General features: G+C 43.3%; 1 protein-coding gene across 1 annotated transcript; it reads right to left on the minus strand.

Moving 5' to 3' along the window:
* Positions 1-22,657: 22,657 nt before the first annotated feature.
* LOC123122645 (G-type lectin S-receptor-like serine/threonine-protein kinase At2g19130) lies at positions 22,658-25,318 on the minus strand. Its single transcript, XM_044542931.1, has one exon. The coding sequence runs from the start codon at positions 25,315-25,317 to the stop codon at positions 22,765-22,767; it is 2,553 nt and encodes an 850-aa protein (XP_044398866.1). The 5' UTR covers position 25,318; the 3' UTR covers positions 22,658-22,764.
* Positions 25,319-26,881: the final 1,563 nt, after the last annotated feature.

The raw sequence follows: 26,881 nt of genomic DNA on the forward strand, positions 1-26,881 counted from the left end.
TCTCACATATTAGTACTCTGCCTGACACGGGTTGTAAATAGGGTTAAAGTCAAGAAAAATAAAGACAAATATTTTATTTTTCAAGGTTTCTTTAGCACTCTTTCAAGGTTATTAAGCAAAGATAAAGGCCTGCCCCCCCCCCCCCCACCCCCACCAATTCTCATTCTCTCGCCCATGAGAGAAAATGGGTCGGGCTAGGGCCTTGCAATTCTCATTCTCTTGCTAGTGAGTCATCATCGCCCGCTGCCTCATGTAATGGTGTCTCCAACATCGTCCCCTAAAATGGACACACTATTTGTTCACTGGCTGGTCCGAATCAATCCGCCAACACGGACGTGGAAACCAGTGATCCAAGGTCCGATTAATTTTAATTCAAATGCATATAACATGCGCAAATTAAAGTGTGGTGTTCATAATGCCCTATCACAACCCTAAAGGGCGGATATTCATAGTTTTTACTTGTGTTCAATCATAAAATTTTCAGTTCAACAATCTACAACAAAAAACATTTTTGCCGTGCCAGAGCCTCCTCGCTCACTCTACCGCCGGCTCCGCCTCACCATCCGCCTCCTTTACGGCCGCCAAGCGCTTCAACATCTTGACACGGATGGCGCACACTATCATCGCGGCATCATCATCCAACTCGTCCATCCTCATGGTCAACATTTTGGTATCCTCCGAAGCGACCTCGAGCTCAACTCTCCTCTATTTGAGTTTGGTCTTCTATCTTCGAGGTTGACCTTCTTCTCAGTTGCTACCATCAAAATGTTAAACCTCTTTGCCTTCTTTCCTACATGTCGAAGCGCTTGACACATGCATCCTCCCTCTTCGACAAGAGCCCTCGAACTACTCCGTCATCTTGGCTGATGCCCATGCTCACTTCTCCTTCTCCTCCTACCACTTCTTTTCTTGAAAAGCGCTTCAAAGTTCTAACCTTCTTGGACGACTCTTTTGTTGGGTCGGCTAGATCACCCGTAAAGGCCTTGATGGATTTGGCAATGGATAGCTCCCACTTGGTTTGTCTATTCAATTTCAACCAACCATGCATGAGGACGAAGTTCTCCTTCTCCACCTTCAAGAACAAGTTGCACGCACTGGAGGGCTAGAAAAAAAAGACATAGTCAACAAGTTGCATATCCGGCTAAATGGCCAACACATAGAGCATATACGATCAAATGACCAACACAGAGAGCATATCCAGTCAAAAAGTTGTATATCCATCGAAATGACCAACACATATAACAACCTACTTGCTCGATGATCTGCGCACCACTTGACAGTGACCGATTAGTTGTTCTAAATGGTTGCAATACTTGCTGACGACCTCGGATGATGTAGCATTGATGGTTGAGCGACTTCGTTGCAATCGGGCTTGAAATTCGTGCTCATGGAACCAAGAATGAGTCTTGGACAAAAATGGTGTGCCCTTTCGCTCCTTGTCATGAATCAGATTGATGCTAGTGGCCAACAATGCATTGCACAACAATTTGTCCTCCTGCATGTTGAAATTTTCACCCTGCTTCTTTGGATCGGATAGACAATCCTCCAGATCATGTCCGTCATCAACGTACGTGCCCTGCTCCGGCTGCCCGGTGTACGAGTCCGACTACTGGGTGTGCATGCCCTACTAGGTGCATGTGTCTGGCTACCGGGCGTGCACCTTTGGCTCTGAGTCATCCACTTTTCCATCCTTGAAGTAGTCTTCTCCACTGCCTCTGTCATGGATCATCTCCAAAAACTCCTTGTCTGCGTTGTCATGCCCCATCTCGCCCAGTTGAGACATACCGACGAACCGAGAGCGGGCACCAAGCTAATCCGCACCCGGTGCCGCGACCAGACAAGCTGAAGCAATGCCGAGTCAGCGAAATGAGGCGACACTGCATTGACGTCGGTGCAGTACAACAGGTATCCGGTGGCGGAGGCCGGGGACTACCGGATGAGCTTGAAGGAAATATGCCCTAGAGGCAATAATAAAGTTATTATTTATTTCCTTATATCATGATAAATGTTTATTATTCATGCTAGAATTGTATTAACCGGAAACTTAGTACATGTGTGAATACATAGACAAACATAGTGTCACTAGTATGCCTCTACTTGACTAGCTCGTTAATCAAAGATGGTTGATTTTCCTAGCCATGGACATGAGTTGTCATTTGATTAACGGGATCACATCATTAGGAGAATGATGTGATTGACTTGACCCATTCCGTTAGCTTAGCACTCGATCGTTTAGTATGTTGCTATTGCTTTCTTCATGACTTATACATGTTCCTATGACTATGAGATTATGCAACTCCCGTTTACCAGAGGAACACTTTGTGTGCTACCAAACGTCACAACGTAACTGGGTGATTATAAAGGTGCTCTACAGGTGTCTCCGAAGGTACTTGTTGGGTTGGCGTATTTTGAGATTAGGATTTGTCACTCCGATTGTCGGAGAGGTATCTCTGGGCCCACTCGGTAATGCACATCACTATAAGCCTTGCAAGCATTGCAACTAATGAGTTAGTTGCGGGATGATGTATTACGGAACGATTAAACAGAGTTGCCGGTAACGAGATTGAACTAGGTATTGAGATACCGACGATCGAATCTCGGGCAAGTAACATACCGATGACAAAGGGAACAACGTATGTTGTTATGCGGTCTGACCGATAAAGATCTTCGTAGAATATGTGGGAGCCAATATGAGCATCGAGGTTCCGCTATTGGTTATTGACCGGAGACATGTCTCGGTCATGTCTACATAGTTCTCGAACCTGTAGGGTCCGCACGCTTAAAGTTTGATGACGGTTATATTATGAGTTTATGTGTTTTGATGTACCGAAGGTTGTTCGGAGTTCCAGATGTAATCACGGACATGACGAGGAGTCTCGAAATGGTCGAGACATAAAGATTGATATATTGGAAGCCTATATTTGGATATCGGAAGTGTTCCAGGTGAAATCGGGATTTTACCGGAGTACCGGGGGTTACCCGAACCCCCCCCCCCGGGGGGGCTTATTGGGCCTACATGGGCCTTAGTGGAAATGGAGGGCAGCAAGGGGATTGTGGGGCGCGCCCCCAAGGCCCAAACCGAATTGGTTTAGGGCAAGGGGGCCCGCCCCCCTCTTTCCTTCTCCTCCTCTCCCTTTCCTTCCCCCTCTCCTACTCCTACTAGGAATAGGAGGAGTCCTACTCCTAGTGGGAGTAGGACTCCCCCTTGGCGCGCCTCTCCCTGGCCGGCCGCCTCCTCCCCTTGCTCCTTTATATACGGGGGCAGGGGGCACCCCAGAGACACAACAATTGATTTTATCTTTTAGCCGTGTGCGGTGCCCCCATCCACCATAGTCCACCTCGATAATACTGTAGCGTTGCTTAGGCGAAGCCCTGCGTCGGTAGAACATCATCATCGTCACCACGCCGTCGTGCTGATGAAACTCTCCCTCAACACTCGGCTGGATCGGAGTTCGAGGGACGTCATCGGGCTGAACGTGTACTGAACTCGGAGGTGTTATGCGTTCGGTGCTTGATCGGTAGGATCGTGAAGACATACGACTACATCAACCGCGTTGTGCTAACGCTTCCGCTTTCAATATACGAGGGTACGTAGAAAACACTCTCCCCTCTTGTTGCTATGCATCACCATGATCTTGCGTGTGCGTAGGTTTTTCTTTGAAATTACTACGTTCCCCAACAGTGGCATCAGAGCCTGGTTTTATGCGTAGATGTCATATGCACGAGTAGAACACAAGTGAGTTGTGGGCGATATAAGTCATACTGCTTACCAGCATGTCATACTTTGGTTCGGCGGTATTGTTGGATGAAGCAGCCCGGACCGACATTACGCGTACGCTTACGCGAGACTGGTTCTACTGACGTGCTTTGCACACAGGTGGCCGGCGGGTGTCAGTTTCTCCAACTTTAGTTGAACCAAGTGTGGCTACGCCCGGTCCTTGCGAAGGTTAAAACATCACCAACTTGACAAACTATCGTTGTGGTTTTGATGCGTAGGTAAGAACAGTTCTTGCTCAGCCCGTAGCAGCCACGTAAAACTTGCAACAACAAAGTAGAGGACGTCTAACTTGTTTTTGCAGGGCATGTTGTGATGTGATATGGTCAAAGCATGATGCTAAATTTTATTGTATGAGATGATCATGTTTTGTAACCGAGTTATCGGCAACTGGCAGGAGCCATATGGTTGTCGCTTTATTGTATGCAATGCAATCGCCCTGTAATGCTTTACTTTATCACTAAGCGGTAGCGATAGTTGTAGAAGCATAAGATTGGCGAGACGACAACGATGCTACGATGGAGATCAAGATGTCGCGCCGGTGACGATGGTGATCACGACGGTGCTTCGGAGATGGAGATCACGAGCACAAGATGATGATGGCCATATCATATCACTTATATTGATTGCATGTGATGTTTATCTTTTATGCATCTTATCTTGCTTTGATTGACGGTAGCATTATAAGATGATCTCTCACTAAATTTCAAGATAAAACTGTTCTCCCTAAGTATGCACCGTTGCCAAAGTTCGTCGTGCCGAGACACCACGTGATGATCGGGTGTGATAAGCTCTACGTCCATCACAACGGGTGCAAGCCAGTTTTGCACACATAGAATACTCAGGTTAAACTTGATGAGCCTAGCATATGCAGATATGGCCTCGGAACACTGAGACCGAAAGGTCGAGCGTGAATCATATAGTAGATATGATCAACATAATGATGTTCACCATTGAAAGCTACTCCATTTCACGTGATGATCGGTTATGGTTTAGTTGATATGGATCACGTGATCACTTAGAGGATTAGAGGGATGTCTATCTAAGTGGGAATTCTTAAGTAATATGATTAATTGAACTTAAATTTATCATGAACTTAGTCATGGTAGTATTAGCATATCTATGTTATAGATCAATAGCTCGCGTTTAGCTCCCCTATTTTATTTTCGATATGTTCCTAGAGAAAACTGAGTTGAAAGATGTTAGTAGCAATGATGCGGATTGGATCAGTGATCTGAGGATTATCCTCATTGCTGCATAGTCCTTTCGATAAGTAAGAGTGTCGAACCCAACAAGGAGCAGAAGGAAATGATAAGCGGTTTTCAGCAAGGTATTCTCTGCAAGTACTGAAATAAGTGGTAACAGATAGTTTTGTGATAGGATAATTTGTAACAAGCAACAAGTAACAAAAGTAAATAAAGTGCAGCAAGGTGGCCCAATCCTTTTTGTAGCAAAGGACAAGCCTGGACAAACTCTTATATAGAGAAAAGCGCTCCCGAGGACACATGGGAATTATCGTCAAGCTAGTTTTCATCACGTTCATATGATTCGCGTTCGGTACTTTGATAATTTGATATGTGGGTGGACCGGTGCTTGGGTGCTGTTCTTACTTGAACAAGCATCCCACTTATGATTAACCTCTATTGCAAGCATCCGCAACTACAACAAAAGTATTAAGGTAAACCTAACCATAGCATGAAACATATGGATCGAAATCAGCCCCTTACGAAGCAACGCATAAACTATGGTTTAAGCTTCTGTCACTCTAGCAACCCATCATCTACTTATTACTTCCCAATGCCTTCCTCTAGGCCCAAATAATGGTGAAGTGTTATGTAGTCGACGTTCACATGACACCACTAGAGGATAGACAACATACATCTCATCAAAATATCGAACGAATACCAAATTCACATGACTACTAATAGCAAGACTTCTCCCATGTCCTCAGGAACAAACGTAACTACTCACAAAGCATATTCATGTTCATAATCAGAGGGGTATTAATATGCATAAAGGATCTGAACATATGATCTTCCACCAAATAAACCAATTAGTATCAACTACAAGGAGTAATCAACACTACTAGCAACCTACAGGTACCAATCCCGGACTTGGAGACAAGAATTGGATACAAGAGATGAACTAGGGTTTGAGAGGAGATGGTGCTGGTGAAGATGTTGATGGAGATTGCCCTCTCCCAATGAGAGGAGCGTTGGTGATGATGATGGCGATGATTCCCCCCTCCCGGAGGGAAGAGTCCTCGGCAGAACAGCTCTGCCGGAGCCCTAGATTGGTTCCGCCAAGGTTCCGCCTCGTGGCGGCGGAGTCTCGTCCCGAAAGGTTGCTTATGATTTTTTCCTAGACGAAAGACTTCATATAGCAGAAGATGGCCACTAGAGGACCAACAGGGGGCCGACGAGGCAGGGGGGCGCGCCCTGGGGGGTAGGGCGCGCCCCCCACCCTCGTGGACAGGTGGTGGCCCCCCTGACATATTTCTTCCGCTCAGTATTTTTTATTATTTCCAAAAATAACTTTCGCGGAGTTTCAGGACTTTTGGAGTTGTGCAGAATGGGTCTCTAATATTTTCTCCTTTTCCAGCCCAGAATTCCAACTGCCGGCATTCTCCCTCGTTATGTAAACCTTGTAAAATAAGAGAGAATAGGCATAAGTATTGTGACATAACGTGTAATAACAGCCCATAATGCAATAAATATCGATATAAAAGCATGATGCAAAATGGACGTATCAACTCCCCCAAGCTTAGACCTCGCTTGTCCTCAAGCGGAAGCCGATAACGATAAATATGTCCACATGTTTAGAGGTAGAGGTGTCGATAAAATAAAATACGGACATGAGGGCATCATGATTATTCTTATAACAGCAACATATATGGATATTGTCATATGATTTCTTATGCTAAAGTAATAATCTATTCACAATGTAAAGTATGAATCAGAAACTTTATTGAGAACTAACAAACTATAATCTCAGTCATTGAAGCAATTGCAATTTATCATAACATCAAAAAGAGTCTATGTCAGAGCTTTCTAGCAAGTCCACATAGTCAACTATCATTTAGTCTTTCATAATTGCTAATACTCACGCAATACTTGTGGTTACGGAGTTTTAATCGGTCACAGAGAAAGATAGGGGCTTATAGTTTCGCCTCCCAACCTTTTACCTCAAGGGTAATGTCAACAATAATAACTCATGCTTCCCTACATCCAATTATATATATATATATATATATATATATATATATATATATATATATATATCAGGATCTTTCCAACACACTGTGCTTGCCAAAGGATAAAATATAAAAAGGAAAGGTGAAGATCACCATGACTCTTGCATAAGGTAGAAGGTAATAATAAAAGATAGGCCCTTCGCAGAGGGAAGCAGAGGTTGCCATGCGCTTTCAAGGTTGGATGCACAAAATCTTAATGCGAAAGAACGTCACTTTATATTGCCACTTGTGATATGACCTTTATTATGCAGTCTGTTGCTTTAATTTCTTCCACATCACAAGATCGTATAAAGCTTATTTCCTCCACACCAATCAATCATACATATTTCGATAGCAATTTTTTATTGCTTGCACCGATGACAACTTACTTGAAGGATCTTACTCAATCCATAGGTAGATATGGTGGACTCTCATGGCAAAAACTGGTTTAAGGGTTTTTGGAAGCACAAGTAGTATCTCTACTTGGTGCAAGAATTTGGCTAGCATGAGGGGGAAAGGCAAGCTCAACATGTTGGATGATCCATGACAACATACTTTATCTCAGATATAAGAAAACATAACCCATTACGTTGTCTTCCTTGTCCAACATCAACTCTTTAGCATGTCATATTTTAATGAGTGCTCCCAACCATAAAAGATGTCCATGATAGTATATTTATATGTGAAACCTCTCTTCCTTTATTACTTCCTATTAATTGCAACGATGACCAAAGCTATGCTTGTCAACTCTCAACAATTTTTAATCATCATACTCTTTCTATGTGAAGTCATTACTCTTAATAAGATCAACATGATCTCTTTGTTTCTTTTTATTCTTTTTCTCTTTTCTATTATTCACTCAAGATGATAGCAAAACAATCAAGCCCTTGACTCAACACTAATCTTTATTATATAGCTCACGGACTCGATTACATAGAGGGATCATAAAGCAAAACTCAAAACTAGATCATGCCAAAAGTTTATTCTACTAGATCAAGATACTACTAAAAGGATCGAACTAAGAAAAACGGTAAAGAAAGGAGTGTGATGCTGATACGATACCGGGGCACCTCCCCCAAGCTTGGCAGTTGCCAAGGGGAGTGCCCATACCCATGTGATTATATCTCCTTTGCTGGTGAAGGGATTGTTGATGATGTAGGCTTGTCGTCCATCTTCCAAGGCATAGGCTCACCATCATAGAATGATGATCGAGTCTCCGGGATCCTTAAATCTGCAGCCAAACTCATCCTTTTGAATCTATATTCATACTCACAGTTTTGGTTTTGCAGGTCATAGATTTGGGCTTGGAGGTGCTCGATTTTCTCGTGGAGCTTGAAGATGGCCTCCCCAATGTCCTTGGCATCCAGCTTGTGGTTGTTGGTGATCTCCGTGATCATTATGTGATTGGAGTCAAGTCCACGCTCCACCATCTCTTGGCACTTGAAAACTTTTTGCTCCATTGCTTCAAGCCTCGTCTCCACGCTTCCGGTCCTCCGTGGTCCCTCAACATCGCGGATGTGCAGTGACCCATCATGCATCTCAATGGTTTGAGGGTGTTGCAGCACCTCCGCGAGGTAGGGGTTGATAACCTTCTCGAAGAACTTGTCCTTGGGAGCACTTGGAGACGTCATGATGATCTAGATCTGTTAGAAAAACAGCTCGAAACAAGAACAGAGGATAATTGCGTGATACGGGAGTCAAAACGTTCGGGAGATTATATAATGAATTTTTACCGACCAAAATACGTATCGTGCAAGAAAACGGAGTCCGGAGAGCACACGAGGTGCCCACGAGGTAGGGGGCGCGCCCAGTAGGGTAGGGCGCGCCCTCCACCCTCGTGGAGCCCTCGTGTCCTTCCTGGACTGCTTCTTATTTTTCTATTTTTCTAAATATTCCAAAACGGAGAAATATTGCCATAAAAACTGTTTTGGAGTGGGTTTACTTACCGTACCACATACCTATTCCTTTTCGGAGTCTGAAATGTTCCGGAAAGTGTCCCTTATGTATTCCTACGGGGTTACGGTTTCAATAACATTGGTTTCCACATTTATAGGATTACCTGAGATATAATGTTTGATTCTTTGGTCGTTCACCACCTTCGGATTTGTGCCTCAAAGTTGTTGATTTTTATTGCACCGGAACGATAGACCTCCTCGATAACGTAGGGACCTTCCCATTTAGAGAGAATTTTTCATGCAAAAAATCTTAAACGAGAGTTGTATAGCAATACATAATCACCTACATTAAACTCACGCTTTTGTATCCTTTTGTCATGCCATCTTTTAACTTTTTCTTTAAACAACTTGGCATTTTCATAAGCTTGGGTTCTCCATTCATCAAGTGAGCTAATATCAAATAACCTCTTCTCACCGGCAAGTTTGAAATCATAGTTGAGCTCTTTAATAGCCCAATATGCCTTATGTTCTAGTTCGAGAGGTAAGTGACATGCTTTTCCATAAACCATTTTATACGGAGACATACCCATAGGATTTTTATATGCAGTTCTATAGGCCCATAATGCATCATCAAGTTTCTTGGACCAATTCTTTCTAGATCTATTAACGGTCTTTTGCAAAATTAATTTGAGCTCTCTATTACTCAATTCTACTTGACCACTAGACTGCGGGTGATAAGGAGATGCAATTCTATGATTAACATCATACTTAGCAAGCATTTTTACGGAAAGCACCATGAATAAAATGTGAACCACCGTCAGTCATTAAATATCTAGGGACTCCAAACCTCGGAAAAATAACTTCTTTAAGCATTTTAATAGAAGTGTTATGATCAGCACTACTAGTTGGAATAGCTTCTACCCACTTAGTAACGTAATCAACAGCAACTAAAATATGTGTGTATCCATTAGAGGCAGGAAAAGGTCCCATATAATCAAAGCCCCAAACATCAAATGGTTCAATAACGAGTGAATAATTCATAGGCATTTCTTGACGTCTACTAATATTACCAATTCTTTGACATTCATCACAAGATAAGACAAACTTACGGGCATCCTTGAAGAGAGTAGGCCAATAAAAACCGGATTGCAATACCTTATGTGCAGTTCTATCTCCAGCATGGTGTCCTCCATAAGCTTCAGAATGACACTTGCGTAGGATCTGTTCCTGTTCATGCTCAGGTACACAACGTCTAATGACACCATCTACTCCTTCTTTATAAAGGTGTGGGTCATCCCAAAAGTAATGTCTCAAATCATAGAAAAACTTTCTCTTTTGCTGGTACGTGAAAATAGGTGGTATAAATTTAGCCACAATATAATTAGCATAATCAGCATACCATGGAGCAGTACGAGAAGCATTTATGACATTTAATTGCTCATCAGGAAAGCTGTCATCAATAGGTAGTGGGTCATCAAGAACATTTTCTAACCTAGACAAGTTGTTGAACGGGGTTCTCAGCTCCCTTTCTATCAACAATATGCAAATCAAATTCTTGTAGCAAGAGAACCCATCTAATAAGTCTAGGTTTAGCATCTTTCTTTTCCATAAGATATTTAATAGCAGCATGATCCGTGTGAATAGTTACTTTAGAATCAAGAATATAAGGTCTGAACTTATCACAAGCAAATACAACTGCTAAGAATTCCTTTTCAGTAGTAGCATAATTTCTCTGGGCATTGTCTAGAGTTTTACTAGCATATTGAATAACATTTAATTTCTTCAACTCTTTGCCCTAGAACAGCACCTACAGCATAATCACTAGCATCACACAGAATTTCAAAGGGTAAATTCCAATCAGGTGGCTGGACAATAGGTGCAGAGATCAATGCTTTCTTAAGTATTTCAAATGCTTCTACACAATCATCATCAAAGACAAATGGTATATCTTTTTGTAATAAATTAGTCAGAGGCCGAGAAATTTTTGAGAAGTCCTTAATGAACCTCCTATAAAAACCAGCGTGACCAAGGAAACTTCTTATACCTTTGATGTCCTTGGGACATGGCATCTTTTCAATAGCATCAACCTTGGCTTTATCAACCTCAATACCTCTTCCAGAAACTTTATGCCCCAAGACAATACCTTCATTAACCATAAAGTGGCGCTTTTCCCAATTCAAGACAAGATTAGTTTCTTCACATCTCTGCAAAACTCGATCAAGGTTGCTCAAGCAATCATCAAAAGAGGATCCATAGACGGAGAAGTCGTCCATGAAAACCTCACAAATCTTTTCACAAAAAGTCAGATAATATAGCCATCATGCATCTTTGAAAGGTAGCAGGTGCATTACATAAACCAAAAGGCATACGTCTATAAGCAAAAGTACCAAAAGGGCAAGTAAAAGTAGTCTTTGATTGATCATTGGCTAACACAGGTATTTGAGAGAAACCAAAATAACCATCTAGAAAGCAAAAATGTGTATGTTTGGATAATCTTTCTAGCATTTGATCGATAAAAGGTAAGGGGTAATGATCTTTCTTAGTAGCCTTATATAATTTGCAGAAATCAATTACCATCCTATAACATGTAATAATTCTTTGCAGGGTCAATTCATCTTTATCATTAGGAACGACGTTAATACCTCCCTTCTTAGGGACACAATGGACAGGACTTACCCACTGACTATCAGCAACATGATAAATTATACCTGCCTCAAGGAGCTTCAGTATTTCTTTTCTTACCACTTCCTTCATTTTAGGATTCAGCCGTCGATGATGATCACGAACTGGTTTGGCATCTTCCTCCAAATTTATTTTATGTTGACATAGAGTGGGACTAATGCCCTTAAGATCATCAAGAGTATATCCAATAGCAGCATGGTGCTTCCTCAGAGTTTTCAATAATCTCTCTCTTCATGCTCTGAAAGGTTAGCACTAATAATAACAGGATATATCTTTTTCTCATCAAGATAAGCATATTTAATAGTATCAGGTAACGGTTTGAGCTCAAACACGGGATCACCCTTGTGTGGAGGAGGATCCCCTAAGATTTCAACAGGCAAATTGTGTTTCAGGATAGGTTCCTGTTTAAAGAACACTTCATCTATTTCCCTTCTTTCATTCATAAACATATCATTTTCATGGTCTAGCAAATATTGTTCTAAAGGATCACTAGGAGGTACGGCAATAGAAGCAAGACCAATAATTTCATCCTTACTAGGTAATTCCCTTCACGGTGTTGTCTACGAAATTTAGAAAAGTTAAACTCATGAGACATATCACCCAAGCCAATAGTAACAACATCCTTTTCGCAGTCTATCCTAGCATTACTGGTGTTCAAGAAGGGTCTACCAAATATAATGGGACAAAAGCTGTCTTGTGGGGAACCAAGAACAAGAAAATCGGCAGGATATTTTGTTTTCCCACACAAGACTTCAACATCTCTAACAATTCCCATTGGTGAAATAGTATCTCTATTGGCAAGCTTAATTGTGACACCAATATCTTCTAACTCAGCAGGCGCAATATCATGCTTAATTTCTTTGTATAAGTCAATAGGTATGGCACTAGCACTAGCACCCATATCACATAAGCCATGATAAAAATGATCTCCTATTTTAACAGAAATAACAGGCATGCCTACCACAGGCCTATGTTTATCTTTAGCACAAGGTTTGGCAATTCTAGCAGTTTCCTCACATAAATAAATAACATGCCCATCGATATTATCAGACAAGAGATCTTTAACAATAGCAATATTAGGTTCAACTTTGATTTGTTTAGGAGGTGTATAAGTTCTAATATTGCTTTTACGAACCACAGTTGAAGCTTTAGTATGATCCTTTATTCTAACAGGGAAAGGTGGTTTCTCATCATAAGAAGTAGGAACAATAGGATCATTATAAGTGACAGTCTTTTCTTCAACTTTAATAGGTGCAGCTACTTTTACTTCTATGGGAGGATGATATTTAAACCACTTCTCCTTGGGGAGATCAACATAAGTAGCAAAATATTCACAGAAAGAAGCTACTATCTCAGAGTCAAGTCCATATTTAGTGCTAATTTACGAAAAACATCGGTATCCATAAAAGATTTAACACAATCAAACTTAGGTGTCATACCTGACTCCTTACCTTCATCGAGATCCCAATCTTCAGAGTTGCGTTTAATTCTATCCAATAAATCCCATTTGAATTCAATAGTCTTCATCATAAAAGAGCCAGCACAAGAAGTATCGAGCATGGTGCGATTGTTATCAGAAAGGCGAGCATAAAAACTTTGAATAATTATTTCTCTTGAGAGCTCATGATTGGGGCATGAATATAACATTGATTTAAGCCTCCCCCAAGCTTGAGCGATGCTTTCTCCTTCGCGAGGCCAAAAATTATATATATAATTGCGATCACGATGAACAAGATGCATAGGATAAAATTTCTGATGAAATTCCAATTTCAATCGTTTGTAGTTCCATGATCCCGTATCATGACATAGCCTATACCATGTCGATGCATCTCCCTTCAAAGATAAAGGGAAGACCTTCCTCTTAATAACATCACCGGGTATACCTGCAAGCTTAAATAATCCACAAACTTCATCCACATATATTGGGTGCTCATCAGGATGCTTTGTTCCATCTCCTGCAAAAGGATTAGCTAGCAGTTTTTCTAACGTACCCGAAGGAATCTCAAAGTGAATATCTTCATTTTCATTTTCATTTTCAGTAGTTTCAGTAGGTTGAGGAGAAATTCTTTGCTCTACTGGTCGGGGTGAAGATACCCCGAACAAGCCCCTCAGAGGATTACTTTCCATAGTAACAAGTGACAGTAAATTTCAGCACACTATATAAATTTTTCCTTACCAAATTCCACCTACCAAAGGCGCTTCACTCCCCGGCAACGGCGCCAGAAAAGAGTCTTGATGACCCACAAGTATAGGGGATCTATCGTAGTCCTTTCGATAAGTAAGAGTGTCGAACCCAACGAGGAGCAGAAGGAAATGATAAGCGGTTTTCAGCAAGGTATTCTCTGCAAGTACTGAAATAAATGGTAACAGATAGTTTTGTGATAGGATAATTTGTAACGAGCAACAAGTAACAAAAGTAAATAAAGTGCAGCAAGGTGGCCCAATCCTTTTTGTAGCAAAGAACAAGCCTGGACAAACTCTTATATAGAGAAAAGCGCTCCCGAGGACACATGGGAATTATCGTCAAGCTAGTTTTCATCACGTTCATATGATCCGCGTTCGGTACTTTGATAATTTGATATGTGGGTGGACCGGTGCTTGGGTGTTGTTCTTACTTGAACAAGCATCCCACTTATGATTAACCTCTATTGCAAGCATCCACAACTAAAACAAAAGTATTAAGGTAAACCTAACCATAGCATGAAACATATGGATCCAAATCAGCCCCTTACGAAGCAACGCATAAACTAGGGTTTAAGCTTCTGTCACTCTAGCAACCCATCATCTACTTATTAATTCCCAATGCCTTCCTCTAGGCCCAAATAATGGTGAAGTGTTATGTAGTCGACGTTCACATAACACCACTAGAGGATAGACAACATACATCTCATCAAAATATCGAACGAATACCAAATTCACATGACTACTAATAGCAAGACTTCTCCCATGTCCTCAGGAACAAACGTAACTACTCACAAAGCATATTCATGTTCATAATCAGAGGGGTATTAATATGCATAAAGGATCTGAACATATGATCTTCCACCAAATAAACCAATTAGTATCAACTACAAGGAGTAATCAACACTACTAGCAACCTACAGGTACCAATCCCGGACTTGGAGACAAGAATTGGATACAAGAGATGAACTAGGGTTTGAGAGGAGATGGTGCTGGTGAAGATGTTGATGGAGATTGCCCTCTCCCGATGAGAGGAGCATTGGTGATGACGATGGCGATGATTCCCCCCTCCTGGAGGGAAGTGTCCCCGGCAGAACAGCTCTGCCGGAGCCCTAGATTGGTTCCGCCAAGGTTCCGCCTCGTAGCGGCGGAGTCTCGTCCCGAAAGGTTGCTTATGATTTTTTCCTGGACGAAAGACTTCATATAGCAGAAGATAGCCACTGGAGGACCAACAGGAGGCCCACGAGGCAGGGGGTGCGCCCTGGGGGGTAGGGCGCGCCCCCCACTCTCGTGGACAGGTGGTGGCCCCCCTGACGTATTTTTTCCGCTCAGTATTTTTTTTATTTCCAAAAATAACTTTCGTGGAGTTTCAGGACTTTTGGAGTTGTGCAGAATAGGTCTCTAATATTTGCTCCTTTTCCAGCCTAGAATTCCAGCTGCCGGCATTCTCCCTCCTTATGTAAACCTTGTAAAATAAGAGAGAATAGGCATAAGTATTGTGACATAACGTGTAATAACAGCCCATAATGCAATAAATATCGATATAAAAGCATGATGCAAAATGGACGTATCACTGCACAGAAGAATTATGTCCTTGATGCACCGCTAGGTGACAGACCTATTGCAGGAGCAGATGCAGACGTTATGAACGTTTGACAAAATCTCGGTATGATGACTACTTGATAGTTTAGTGCACCATGCTTTACGGCTTAGAACCGGGACTTCAAAAATGTTTTGAAACGCCACGGAACATATAAGATGTTCCAAGAGTTGAAATTGGTATTTCATACTCATGCCCGTGTCGAGAGGTATTTGACCTCTGACAATATTTTGCCTACAAGATGGAGGAGAATTGCTCAGCTAGTGAGCATGTGCTCAGAAAATGTATGAGTACTACAATCACTTGAATCACGTGGGAGTTAATCTTCCAGATAAGATAGTGATTGACAGAGTTCTCTAGTCACTATCACCAAGTTACTAGAACTTCGTGATGAACTATAATATGCAAGGGATAACGGAAACGATTCCCAAGCTCTTCGTGATGCTGAAATCGACGAAGGTAGAAATCAAGAAAAACATCAAGTGTTGATGGTTGACAAGACCACTAGTTTCAAGAAAAGGGCAAAGGGAAGAAGGGGAACTTCAAGAAGAACGGCAAGCGAGTTGCTGCTCAAGTGAAGAAGCCCAAGTCTGGACCTAAGCCTGAGACTGAGTGCTTCTACTACAAAGGAACTGGTCACTGGAAGCGGAACTGCCCCAAGTATTTGGCGGATAAGAAGGATGGTAAAGTGAACAAAGGTATATTTGATATACATGTTATTGATGTGTACTTTACTAGTGTTTATAGCAACCCCTAAGTATTTGATAATAGTTCAGTTGCTATGATTAGTAACTCGAAACGGGAGTTGCAGAATAAACAGAGACTAGTTAAGGGTGAAGTGACGATGTGTGTTGGAAGTGGTTCCAAGATTGATATGATCATCATCGCAGACTCCCTATACTTTCGGGATTAGTGTTGAACCTAAATAAGTGTTATTTGGTGTTTGCGTTGAGCATGAATATGATTTGATCATGTTTATTGAAATACGGTTATTCATTTAGGTTAGAGAACAATTGTTGTTCTTTTTACATGAATAAAACCTTCTATGGGACACACACCAACGAAAATGGTTTGTTGGATCTCGATCGTAGTGATACACATATTCATAATATTGAAGCCAAAAAGATGCAAAGTTAATAATGATAGTGCAACATATTTGTGGCATTGCCGTTTAGGTCATATTGGTGTAAAACGCATGAAGAAACTCCATGCTGATGGGATTTTGGAATCACTTGATGCTTGCGAACCATGCCTCTTGGGCAAGATGACTAAAACGCCGTTCTCCAGAACAATGAAGCAAGCAACAGATTTGTTGGAAATCATACATACTGATGTATGTGGTCCGATGAGTGTTGAGGCTCACGGCGGGTATCGTTATTTTCTGACCTTCACAGATGATTTGAGCAGATATGGATATATCTACTTGATGAACCGTAAGTCTGAAACATTTGAAAAGTTCAAAGAATTTCAGAGTGAAGTGGAAAATCATCGTGACAAGAAAATAAGGTTTCTACGATCTGATCGCGGAGACGAATATTTGAGTTACGAGTTTGGTCTTCAATTAAAACAATGTGGAATAGTTTCACAAATTCGTGCCACCTGGAACACCACAGCATAATGGTGTGTCCGAACATCATAACCATACTTTATTGGATATAGTGCAATCTATGATGTCTCTTACCAATTTACCACTATCGTTTTGGGGTGATGCATTAGAGACAGCTGCATTCACGTTAAATAGGGCACCATCTAAATCCGTTGAGACGACACCATATGAACTGTGGTTTGGCAAGAAACTAAAGTTGTAGTTTCTTAAAAGTTGGGGTTGCGATGCTTATGTGAAAAAGTTTCATCCTGATAAGCTCAAACCCAAATCAGAGAAATGTGTCTTCATAGGATACCCAAAGGAGACAATTGGGTACACCTTCTATCACAGATCCGAAGGCAAGATATTTGTTGCTTATAATGGATCCTTTCTAGAGAAGGAGTTTCTCGCGAAAGAAGTGAGTGGGAGGAAAGTAGAACTTGATGAGGTAACTGTACCTGCTCCCTTATTGAAAAGTAGTTCATCACAGAAATTTGTTCCCGTGACTCCTACACCAATTAGTGAGGAAGCTAATGATGATGATCATGTAACTTCAGATCAAGTTACTACTGAACCTCGTAGGTCAACCAGAGTGAGATCCGCACCAGAGTGGTACGGTAATCCTGTTCTGGAGGTCATGTTACTTGACCATGACGAACCTACGAACTATGAGGAAGCAATGATGAGCCCAGATTCCGCAAAATGGCTTGAGGCCATGAAATCTGAGATGGGATCCATGTATGAGAACAAAGTATGTACTTTGATTGATTTGCCCAATGATCGACGAGCCATTGAGATTAAATGGATCTTCAAGAGGAAGACGGACGCTGATAGTAGTGTTACTATCTACAAAGCTAGAATTGTCGCAAAAGGTTTTCGACAAGTTCAAGATGTTGACTACGATGAGAGTTTCTCACTCGTATCTATGCTTAAGTCTGTCCAAATCATGTTAGCAATTGCCGCATTTTATGAAATCTGGCAAATGGATAAACAAAACTGCATTCCTTAATGGATTTATTAAAGAAGAGTTGTATATGATGCAACCAGAAGGTTTTGTCAATCCTAAAGAAGCTAACAAAATATGCAAGCTCTAGCGATCCATCTATGGACTGGTGCAAGCATCTCGGAGTTGGAATATACGCTTTGATAAGTTGATCAAAGCATATAGTTTTATACAGACTTGCGGTGAAGCCTGTATTTACAAGAAAGTGAGTGGGAGCACTACAGCATTTCTGATAAGTATATGTGAATGACATATTGTTGATCGGAAATAATGTAGAATTATTCTGCAAAGCATAAAGGAGTGTTTGAAAGGAGTTTTTCAAAGAAAGACCTCGGTGAAGCTGCTTATATATATTGAGCATCAAGATCTATAGAGATAGATCAAGACGCTTGATAAGTTTTTTTTCAATGAGTACATACCTTGACAAGATTTTGAAGTAGTTCAAAATGGAACAGTCAAAGAAAGAGTTCTTGCCTGTGTTACAAGGTGTGAAATTGAGTAAGACTCAAAGCCCGACCACGGCAGAAGATAGAAAGAGAATGAAAGTCATTCCCTATGCCTCAGCCATAGGTTCTATAAAGTATGCCATGCTGTGTACCGGATCTATTGTATACCCTACACTGAGTTTTGCAAGGGAGTACAATACTGATCTAGGAGTAGATCACTGGACAGCGGTCAAAATTATCCTTAGTGGAATAAGGATATGTTTCTCGATTATGGAGGTGACAAAAGGTTCGTCGTAAAGGGTTACGTCGATGCAAGTTTTGACACTGATCTAGATGACTCTAAGTCTCAATCTGGATACATATTGAAAGTGGGAGCAATTAGCTAGAGTAGCTCCGTGCAGAGCATTGTTGACATCGAAATTTGCAAAATACATACGGATCTGAATGTGGCAGACCCGTTGACTAAACTTCTCTCACAAGCAAAACATGATCACACCTTTGTACTCTTTGGGTGTTAATCACATAGCGATGTGAACTAGATTATTGACTCTAGTAACCCTTTGGGTGTTGGTCACATGACGATGTGAACTATGGGTGTTAATCACATGGTGATGTGAACTATTGGTGTTAAATCACATGGTGATGTGAACTAGATTATTGACTCTAGTGCAAGTGGGAGACTGAAGGAAATATGCCCTAGAGGCAATAATAAAGTTATTATTTATTTCCTTATATCATGATAAATGTTTATTATTCATGCTAGAATTGTATTAACCGGAAACTTAGTACATGCGTGAATACATAGACAAACATAGTGTCACTAGTATGCCTCTACTTGACTAGCTCGTTAATCAAAGATGGTTGAGTTTCCTAGCCATGGACATGAGTTGTCATTTGATTAACGGGATCACATCATTAGGAGAATGATGTGATTGACTTGACCCATTCCGTTAGCTTAGCACTCGATCGTTTAGTATGTTGCTATTGCTTTCCTCATGACTTATACATGTTCCTATGACTATGAGATTATGCAACTCCCGTTTACCAGAGGAACACTTTGTGTGCTACCAAACGTCACAACGTAACTGGGTGATTATAAAGGTGCTCTACAGGTGTCTCCGAAGGTACTTGTTGGGTTGGCGTATTTCGAGATTAGGATTTGTCACTCCGATTGTCGGAGAGGTATCTCTGGGCCCACTCGGTAATGCACATCACTATAAGCCTTGCAAGCATTGCAACTAATGAGTTAGTTGCGGGATGATGTATTACGGAACGAGTAAAGAGACTTGCCGGTAACGAGATTGAACTAGGTATTGAGATACCGACGATTGAATCTCGGGCAAGTAACATACCGATGACAAAGGGAACAACGTATGTTGTTATGCGGTCTGACCGATAAAGATCTTCATAGAATATGTGGGAGCCAATATGAGCACCCAGGTTCCGCTATTGGTTATTGACCAGAGACGTGTCTCGGTCAACTCTACATAGTTCTCGAACCCGTAGGGTCCGCACGCTTAAAGTTTGATGACGGTTATATTATGAGTTTATATGTTTTGATGTACCGAAGGTTGTTCGGAGTCCCGGATGTGATCACAGACACGAAGAGGAGTCTCGAAATGGTCGAGTCATAAAGATTGATATATTGGAAGCCTATATTTGGATATCGGAAGTGTTCCGGGTGAAATCGGGATTTTACCGGAGTACCGGGGGTTACCGGAACCCCCCCGGGAGCTTATTGGGCCTACATGGGCCTTAGTGGAAATAGAGGGCAGAAAGGGGAGTGTGGGGCGCACCCCCCCAAGGCCCAAACCGAATTGGTTTAAGGCAAGGGGGGCCGGCCCCCTCTTTCCTTCTCCTCCTCTCCCTTTCCTTCCCCCTCTCCTACTCCTACTAGGAATAGGAGGAGTCCTACTCCTAGTGGGAGTAGGACTCCCCCTTGGCGCGCCTGTCCCTGGCCGGCCGCCTCCTCCCCTTGCTCCTTTATATACGGAGGCAGGGGGGCACCCCAGAGACACAACAATTGATTTGATCTTTTAGCCGTGTGCGGTGCCCCCCTCCACCATAGTCCACCTCGATAATACTGTAGCGGTGCTTAGGCGAAGCCCTGCATCGGTAGAACATCATCATCGTCACCATGCCGTCGTGCTAACGAAAATCTCCCTCAACACTCGGCTGGATCGGAGTTCGAGGGACGTTATCGGGCTGAACGCGTGCTGAACTCGGAGGTGCCGTGCGTTCGGTGCTTGATCGGCCGTATCATGAAGACGTACGACTACATCAACCGCGTTGTGCTAACGCTTCCACTTTCGGTCTACGAGGGTACGTAGACAATACTCTCCCCTCTCGTTGCTATGCATCACCATGATCTTGCGTGTGCTTAGGATTTTTTTTTCATTACCACGTTCCCCAACAGAGCTAGGCCGTGGCAATATGCCTGAATGCTAGGCGACGTTGAACTAGGGTGCCTAATATTGCTCCGGCCAGGGTGAGTGCATGGATGGCGCGGGCGGTGGTGCCCCATGTCCCAGGCCCAACCAGGCCCCTGCACCCCGTCCCTGCCCTGCCCACCTCCCCAACCGCCCTTCTTTTTGTCGTCCGCCTCATCCTTCGCCTTTGCTTTGGGGCATCTGGTTTGTCGTGTCGTCGGGTTGATCTTTCAAGCGGCCACCTTCTCCTGATACTCCACCTTTGTCGGCTCTGGCAGCTGTTAGTATGGGTCCATGCAGTGGCGGAAGCGAAAAGCGCGGGAATTGGGGTGGAGGACGATGGCGCTCGAAGCCGAGAGCCTGGGGAAATGTTTTTTTTGTTGCCATGGAAGTAGTGCAGACCGCTCCAACTACGCGGGCTCCACCTTGGTTTGGGTGCCAAGGGTATCGAAGTTCTTTATGGCGCAGGTCTGGACTCCCGCAATGGCTTCCCTAGTTTGCTTTCGGTTTGCAGGGAAGCGGACATAGGGACGCGTCCGAGGACAAATGCAGAGCCATGTTGGATGGCTTGCAACGTCAAGACAGCTCGGTCTGGACATTTACGAGCATAAGGGTTCATGTTGGAAATGCCCTAATCATTTTGTCTTCGTCGTGGTTGTTTATACTTTTTGTGTAGGCTGCGACGTGCCTGTCCTTTGCATCATGTTGGGAGGAGGACGTTTGAAACCTGGGTGTATACACATCCGTTTTTTAAAAGAAAAAATGTGTAGTTACAAAAAAGTAAAGAAAAAACTTGAATCTTTTTGGCAGCAAACATGATCAAGTGTTCTATTTGTATAAAATGTTTCGCTAAGGAATCACTTCGATGATATTCTGGGCGAAAAAACAAAGTCAGCACTATATTGAGGTTACTAGTCACACATTTTTGTCCTCACTTTTTTGTCTTTTTTGTCGAAAGGTCGATGGGAGTTTTTCGTTGGCGATTTTTTTTATATGAGTACCATAGTGTCGAGTTTGTTGTCAAATGTTTTCAGAATTTTTGATATTTTTTCAACAGTTTCTATTCTTGGGGCAAATCAACAGCATATGCACCCATGTTCATCCATGTATTTTCTCCCTATACTGTGAAGACTGAAATGAGAGTGACAGTAATGGTAGCTTTGCATATATATTTATATATTTTACTTGTTGTTGACGACCGTTAAACTGGCAAGTCTTCTGATCATGCAGATGCACGAACAAATTAGGGCTATTGGCGAGAGGCAGTCCACAAATATGACAAATTTCTAGCCACTGTTGCAATTAGTTTGGAGTTCAGAGACTACATACACTGACGGCGAGATAAAGGTCTGCTTTAGTTTGGAGTTCAGAGTTTGTGAATGGCACCCCACAAATGACAAGCACAACATTCAAAACCAAGATGCCATGATTGGCTTATCTAGGACATTATTGAAAAGGCCAGGTAATTATAGAGGCTATGTAGTCTCTTGATCAAATATATATGTCCACCCACGGTTTCCAAATATGACAAATTTCTAGCCACTGTTGCAATTTGATTAGGTACGGCCTGTACCTAATCAAGCAAGAACTGTTGCCATTTCAAACTGTAACGTACAGTTTGATTTTTTTATCTAATCCATACATGTCATCTTGCTCAAGCATGCTAATAGTAACCTATTCCTGGAATGTAACTAGAAGTTCGGAAGTTCCCAGTCCAGGACTAGAAATAATCACATATACACATATAATATTTCTATCATTTGCCACATTTTACTGCAATGATTGCTTAGCATATATATTTAGAATTTGAAACTTAAATACAAGGTGACTAATTAGCAACTACAAGCTTGCTTTCCTTTATTCCTTATTCTTCACATTACAACTTTAAGAAATTGCTGAAATCAACAAAGACTAGCGATCTCGACAATAATTATTATTACATAGAAGTTGCAGCACCAGATTGTTCCGTTATAGCTGCGAGTAGTCTTGGCATTGGGGCCACATCAATCTCTTGCAGACCATCTAGAACCCGGACCACTTCACCCATCATCGGCCGATCAAACTCATTATCTTGGATGCACCAACAAGCAATTTTGCAAACCCTTTCAACCTCTTCCAAATTGAAGTTACCGTTTAGCCGTGGATCCACCAAACTCTTCACATCGTCGCTGTGAAGCTTGTTGATGGCTTGGACTGGGAAATATTCAACATGTTGGTGGGTGTTGTTGTTGTTGCAGCTGCTAGTGTTGTATGATGTTTCAGGTGACGCATTCCTCCTTCCTGATATGATTTCCAGCAGAACCATGCCGAAGCTGTAAACATCGATTTTCGGTGTGATAGCAACTCCGGTAAGCCACTCCGGGGCAAGATAACCTGTAGTTCCTTTGAATGAAGTCAGGATTCGGCTAAAATCCCTTCCAACAAATGATGCTAGCCCAAAGTCTGCAACTTTAGGAACAAATGATCCATCCACCAATATGTTCTCCGGCTTAATATCACAATGTATGATGCATTTGTGGCAACTTTGATGCAAGTATGATAACCCTCTAGCAATTCCAAGGATTATTTGGTATCTGGTGCTCCAATTTAGGGCATCATCATCATCATGATTGCTCACCTTAAATAGATGACCATCAAGAGACCCATTTAACATATGTTCATACACAAGCAACCTGTGATCACCTTCACAACAGAAACCAATCAGTTTGACTAGGTTGATGTGTTGGATCATCCCAATTGAGCTCACCTCAGCTCTGAATTGCTTCTCTCCTTGATGGGCAGCATAAAGTCTTTTCACCGCTATAGTGGTCTTTGAGTCACTTAACACTCCCTTGTATACAGAACCAAAACCACCTCCACCTAGCTTTTCTGAGAAGTTTTTAGTAGCACGAACTAAATCTGTGTACCTAAAAGCTATAATCCCACCAACACTAGCTTGATGGTCATAGTGAATTGGCAACAAACCACACCACTTGAATTTGTCCCTCCAAATCAGTAAGAACACCATGATCATTACTAACCCAAAACCAATCATGCTTGCAGTAGCAACAACTCCAATGGTTGGTTTTCTTTTGTTGTTTCTCAAAGTTGGCCGCAAATCTTTGGCGGCAAGACGAAGGTAAAGAACATGTTCTCCAGTATCATCAGTCTGAAATACACTAAGTAATTCCCCATTCCAGACAGAGCATCTTCTACTGTTATAGGAATAAGCAGTGCATGAGCAGGAACTGAGACAAACTTCTTCACATTTGCTTTGGGTGGTGGCAGCGACTATGCTTTGTGGGTTGTAGGGAAGTTGAACTTGATTAATGGGGTGGAATATGTCTGTTGAACTTGTCATGTTTTTGTCACTAGTGCAATGTAATGGTGTATTTCTAGTGCATCCTCCTGTTCGGTCATCAAACTCCCAATCATGTGGTGATTTCTGAGAGAAGCTCTCCATGCAGTCACAGGATGGATGTGGCTTGCTGCTACAGACCGTGAAAGGTCCACAGGTTGCAGGTGGCTCACACGGATTGTCTGGTTGGGCATATATTGTCTGCCAAGACTGGCTGGCATGCGACCAAAGATTCAGCTTTATCTGACCAGAGATGTCTAGTAAGCCAAACATGGAAGCCGAGGATTCATCTCGTAAAGTGCCCATGTAGTACTCCTCTCGGTTGTTATCAACATATGTTATGTTAAGTAAACCTTTGGTCTGAGGATTCAAATCTAGCAGTGCCTTGGCTAGTGGCAAAAGATTCATTGCTGATGTTGTGGAGGATTCATAAAGCCAATACACTATTGATGGGTTCTTGCGGCGTTTGAGGACGAACCCCTTGATATCTTCTAGGTCAAGACTGTATGACCCTAAACCAGGATCAATGAGGCTCTTCTTTGAGATGAGTTGGCTGCTAAAACTAGTGATCTTGTTCCGGCCGAACTTAGAGCCAGGAAGCACTACATCTGTTGGGTAGTCGAAGCTCTGCCACAACACCTTCTGTTCAGATGTGAGGGCAAGGTTTCCATTGTTCAAGAGAAGGGCGACACTAGTAGTGGTGGTGTTTTTTTTGCTGGCTTGTGTCATATTGTTGACGATGTGAGTGGACCAAACTACGGACTCGGTGTTGCTGGCATGGGTTAGTACGATGACAAGATTGCCATCGCTTGCTATCTTGAGCTGTGTTTGATTGAGGTTGTGGTGGACGACGGGTTCTTCCCTATTAGCGACCCACACAGTGGTGAAAACCGGGATCTTATTGAACCATATGCCGAGGTACCAGCCTGAGCTCGGGGAGGTGGCATTGTGGGGCGACTTACTGATGCTGCCCGCAGCAGCTGCTGGCTGGAAGAAGCCGAGCGCGAACTTGCCGTTTCTGGAGACGAGTTTGCTGCCAACAGCGAGAGCTTGGCCTGCCGGCAGCTTGTCTCCATTTGCAGCTGCAGAGGAGCAGCAAGGAGGAGGAGTGAGCAAGAGGAGAAGCCCGAGCAGTATGTGGAGGGGAGGCATTGAGGAGAGGAGTGTGAATGATTTGAAGACAAGAGGAGGTATGCATATATAGAATGGAAGTAGTATGTCTTCTGAAGACGCAAGAAGACCGAAGCTAGCACTACAAAGATTGGCTGAAGGGGAAGACTTATAGGGTCAATCATGTTCACATTGGAACAGTATTACAATTGATACAAGGCACCATTAATCACCATAAATACTACAGTGTGTAGTACTGTGAGGAGGAATTTCAATGAAGATTCCCCAAGCAATGAATCACAGCTTCCTGGAAATTAGCAGGCGCTGCACATGCATTGCCAAGGTCCCATCCCACGTACTGTGGCATTCATGGCCTACGTACAAGATCATTCAGCAGCTAGCTGAAGTTAGAATCTAAGAGCAACTCCACTCGTTCGGCCCCCGAGCGCATAGGCCGGCGCTATTTCGGGCGCTCGCCCGGCGATTTTTAGGCCCTGGGGCGCTCTATGTCCCAGCCACGCCCCCAGGTGCCGCCCCCATGGCGTCGTAAATTCAAACTTGTTCATTCCTGCTACCCAAAAAACGCCACAAGTCCGGCGATCAGCGCCACAAAAGTCCCAGCGATCGGCGATCACCATGCCACAGATCGACGATCAATAAACAGTTCGGCGTGCAAAAAGAAAAGGACACGTAGGCAATGCATCAAACGGCGGCGTCGGCCTTTGGCGTCGGAGGAGTCGGCGTGCGCGGGCTAGTCGGCGTCGGCGCGGCTTCTGTGCTAGGCGTCGTGGAGGCATCATCGCTCGGGTTTGGCGGCGGCGTTGGGGTCGGTGTGGGTGTTGGCGCCACCGTCGACGACATCTGGTTCAGGATGAGGCCACGCTCCGCCATGTACCACGCCTTGAGCTGCTCGTCGTCGCTCCGGAGCATGCGCCCCCTCCATCAGGAAAGCCAGAGCGGTGTTCCTCTTCTTCGCGGCGACGTTGGTCCGGAGCACGTCGAGCTTGACGGCGTTGTTCGTCATCAACGCCGTCCATCGCGCCTCGGTTTTCTCTTCCCGCTGGTCTAGGCGTCGGCGATGCAATGCTCGATGGAGTCTTGAAGACGCGCGGTAGCCACCTCGGGGTGCTTCGCCGACTTGGCCCGTTTGTTGTCGTCGGGGCGCCCGTCGGACGCACTCGGCGTCGGCGCGTCCAGCTTGTACGTCTCCTTGGCCTTGGCGAGGATGCGCTGGACTTCCGCCCACTTCTCGCACTTCTCGATCCGAGAGAACACGTGGAGGTACTTGAAATCTTGGTCGGTGCTGCTGTCCTGGCGATACATGGCGAACATCCGCACCATCTGCGCCGAGGAACGATAGTTGGCGGCGCACCACGGCGAAAAAATGAGCGAGAAAATGACGTGTCATGCCTGCCCCTCGATGTTGGCGCCGCACTCTGGGCGAGCCGCGATCTCCTCGACGATCCCATGCCATTTGTTGCACGCCATTTGGATGTGCGCCCAATGATTCGCCATGGCCTTCGAGCCGCGCTGCATGTGAACTCGGACTTGATGCGCTACCAATATGTGTCGACGTTCTGGTTCGTGCCGGTGATCGGGTCGAGGC

This window comes from Triticum aestivum, chromosome 5D (assembly GCF_018294505.1).
Source record: "Triticum aestivum cultivar Chinese Spring chromosome 5D, IWGSC CS RefSeq v2.1, whole genome shotgun sequence".
NCBI classification, from domain to species: Eukaryota; Viridiplantae; Streptophyta; class Magnoliopsida; order Poales; family Poaceae; genus Triticum; species Triticum aestivum.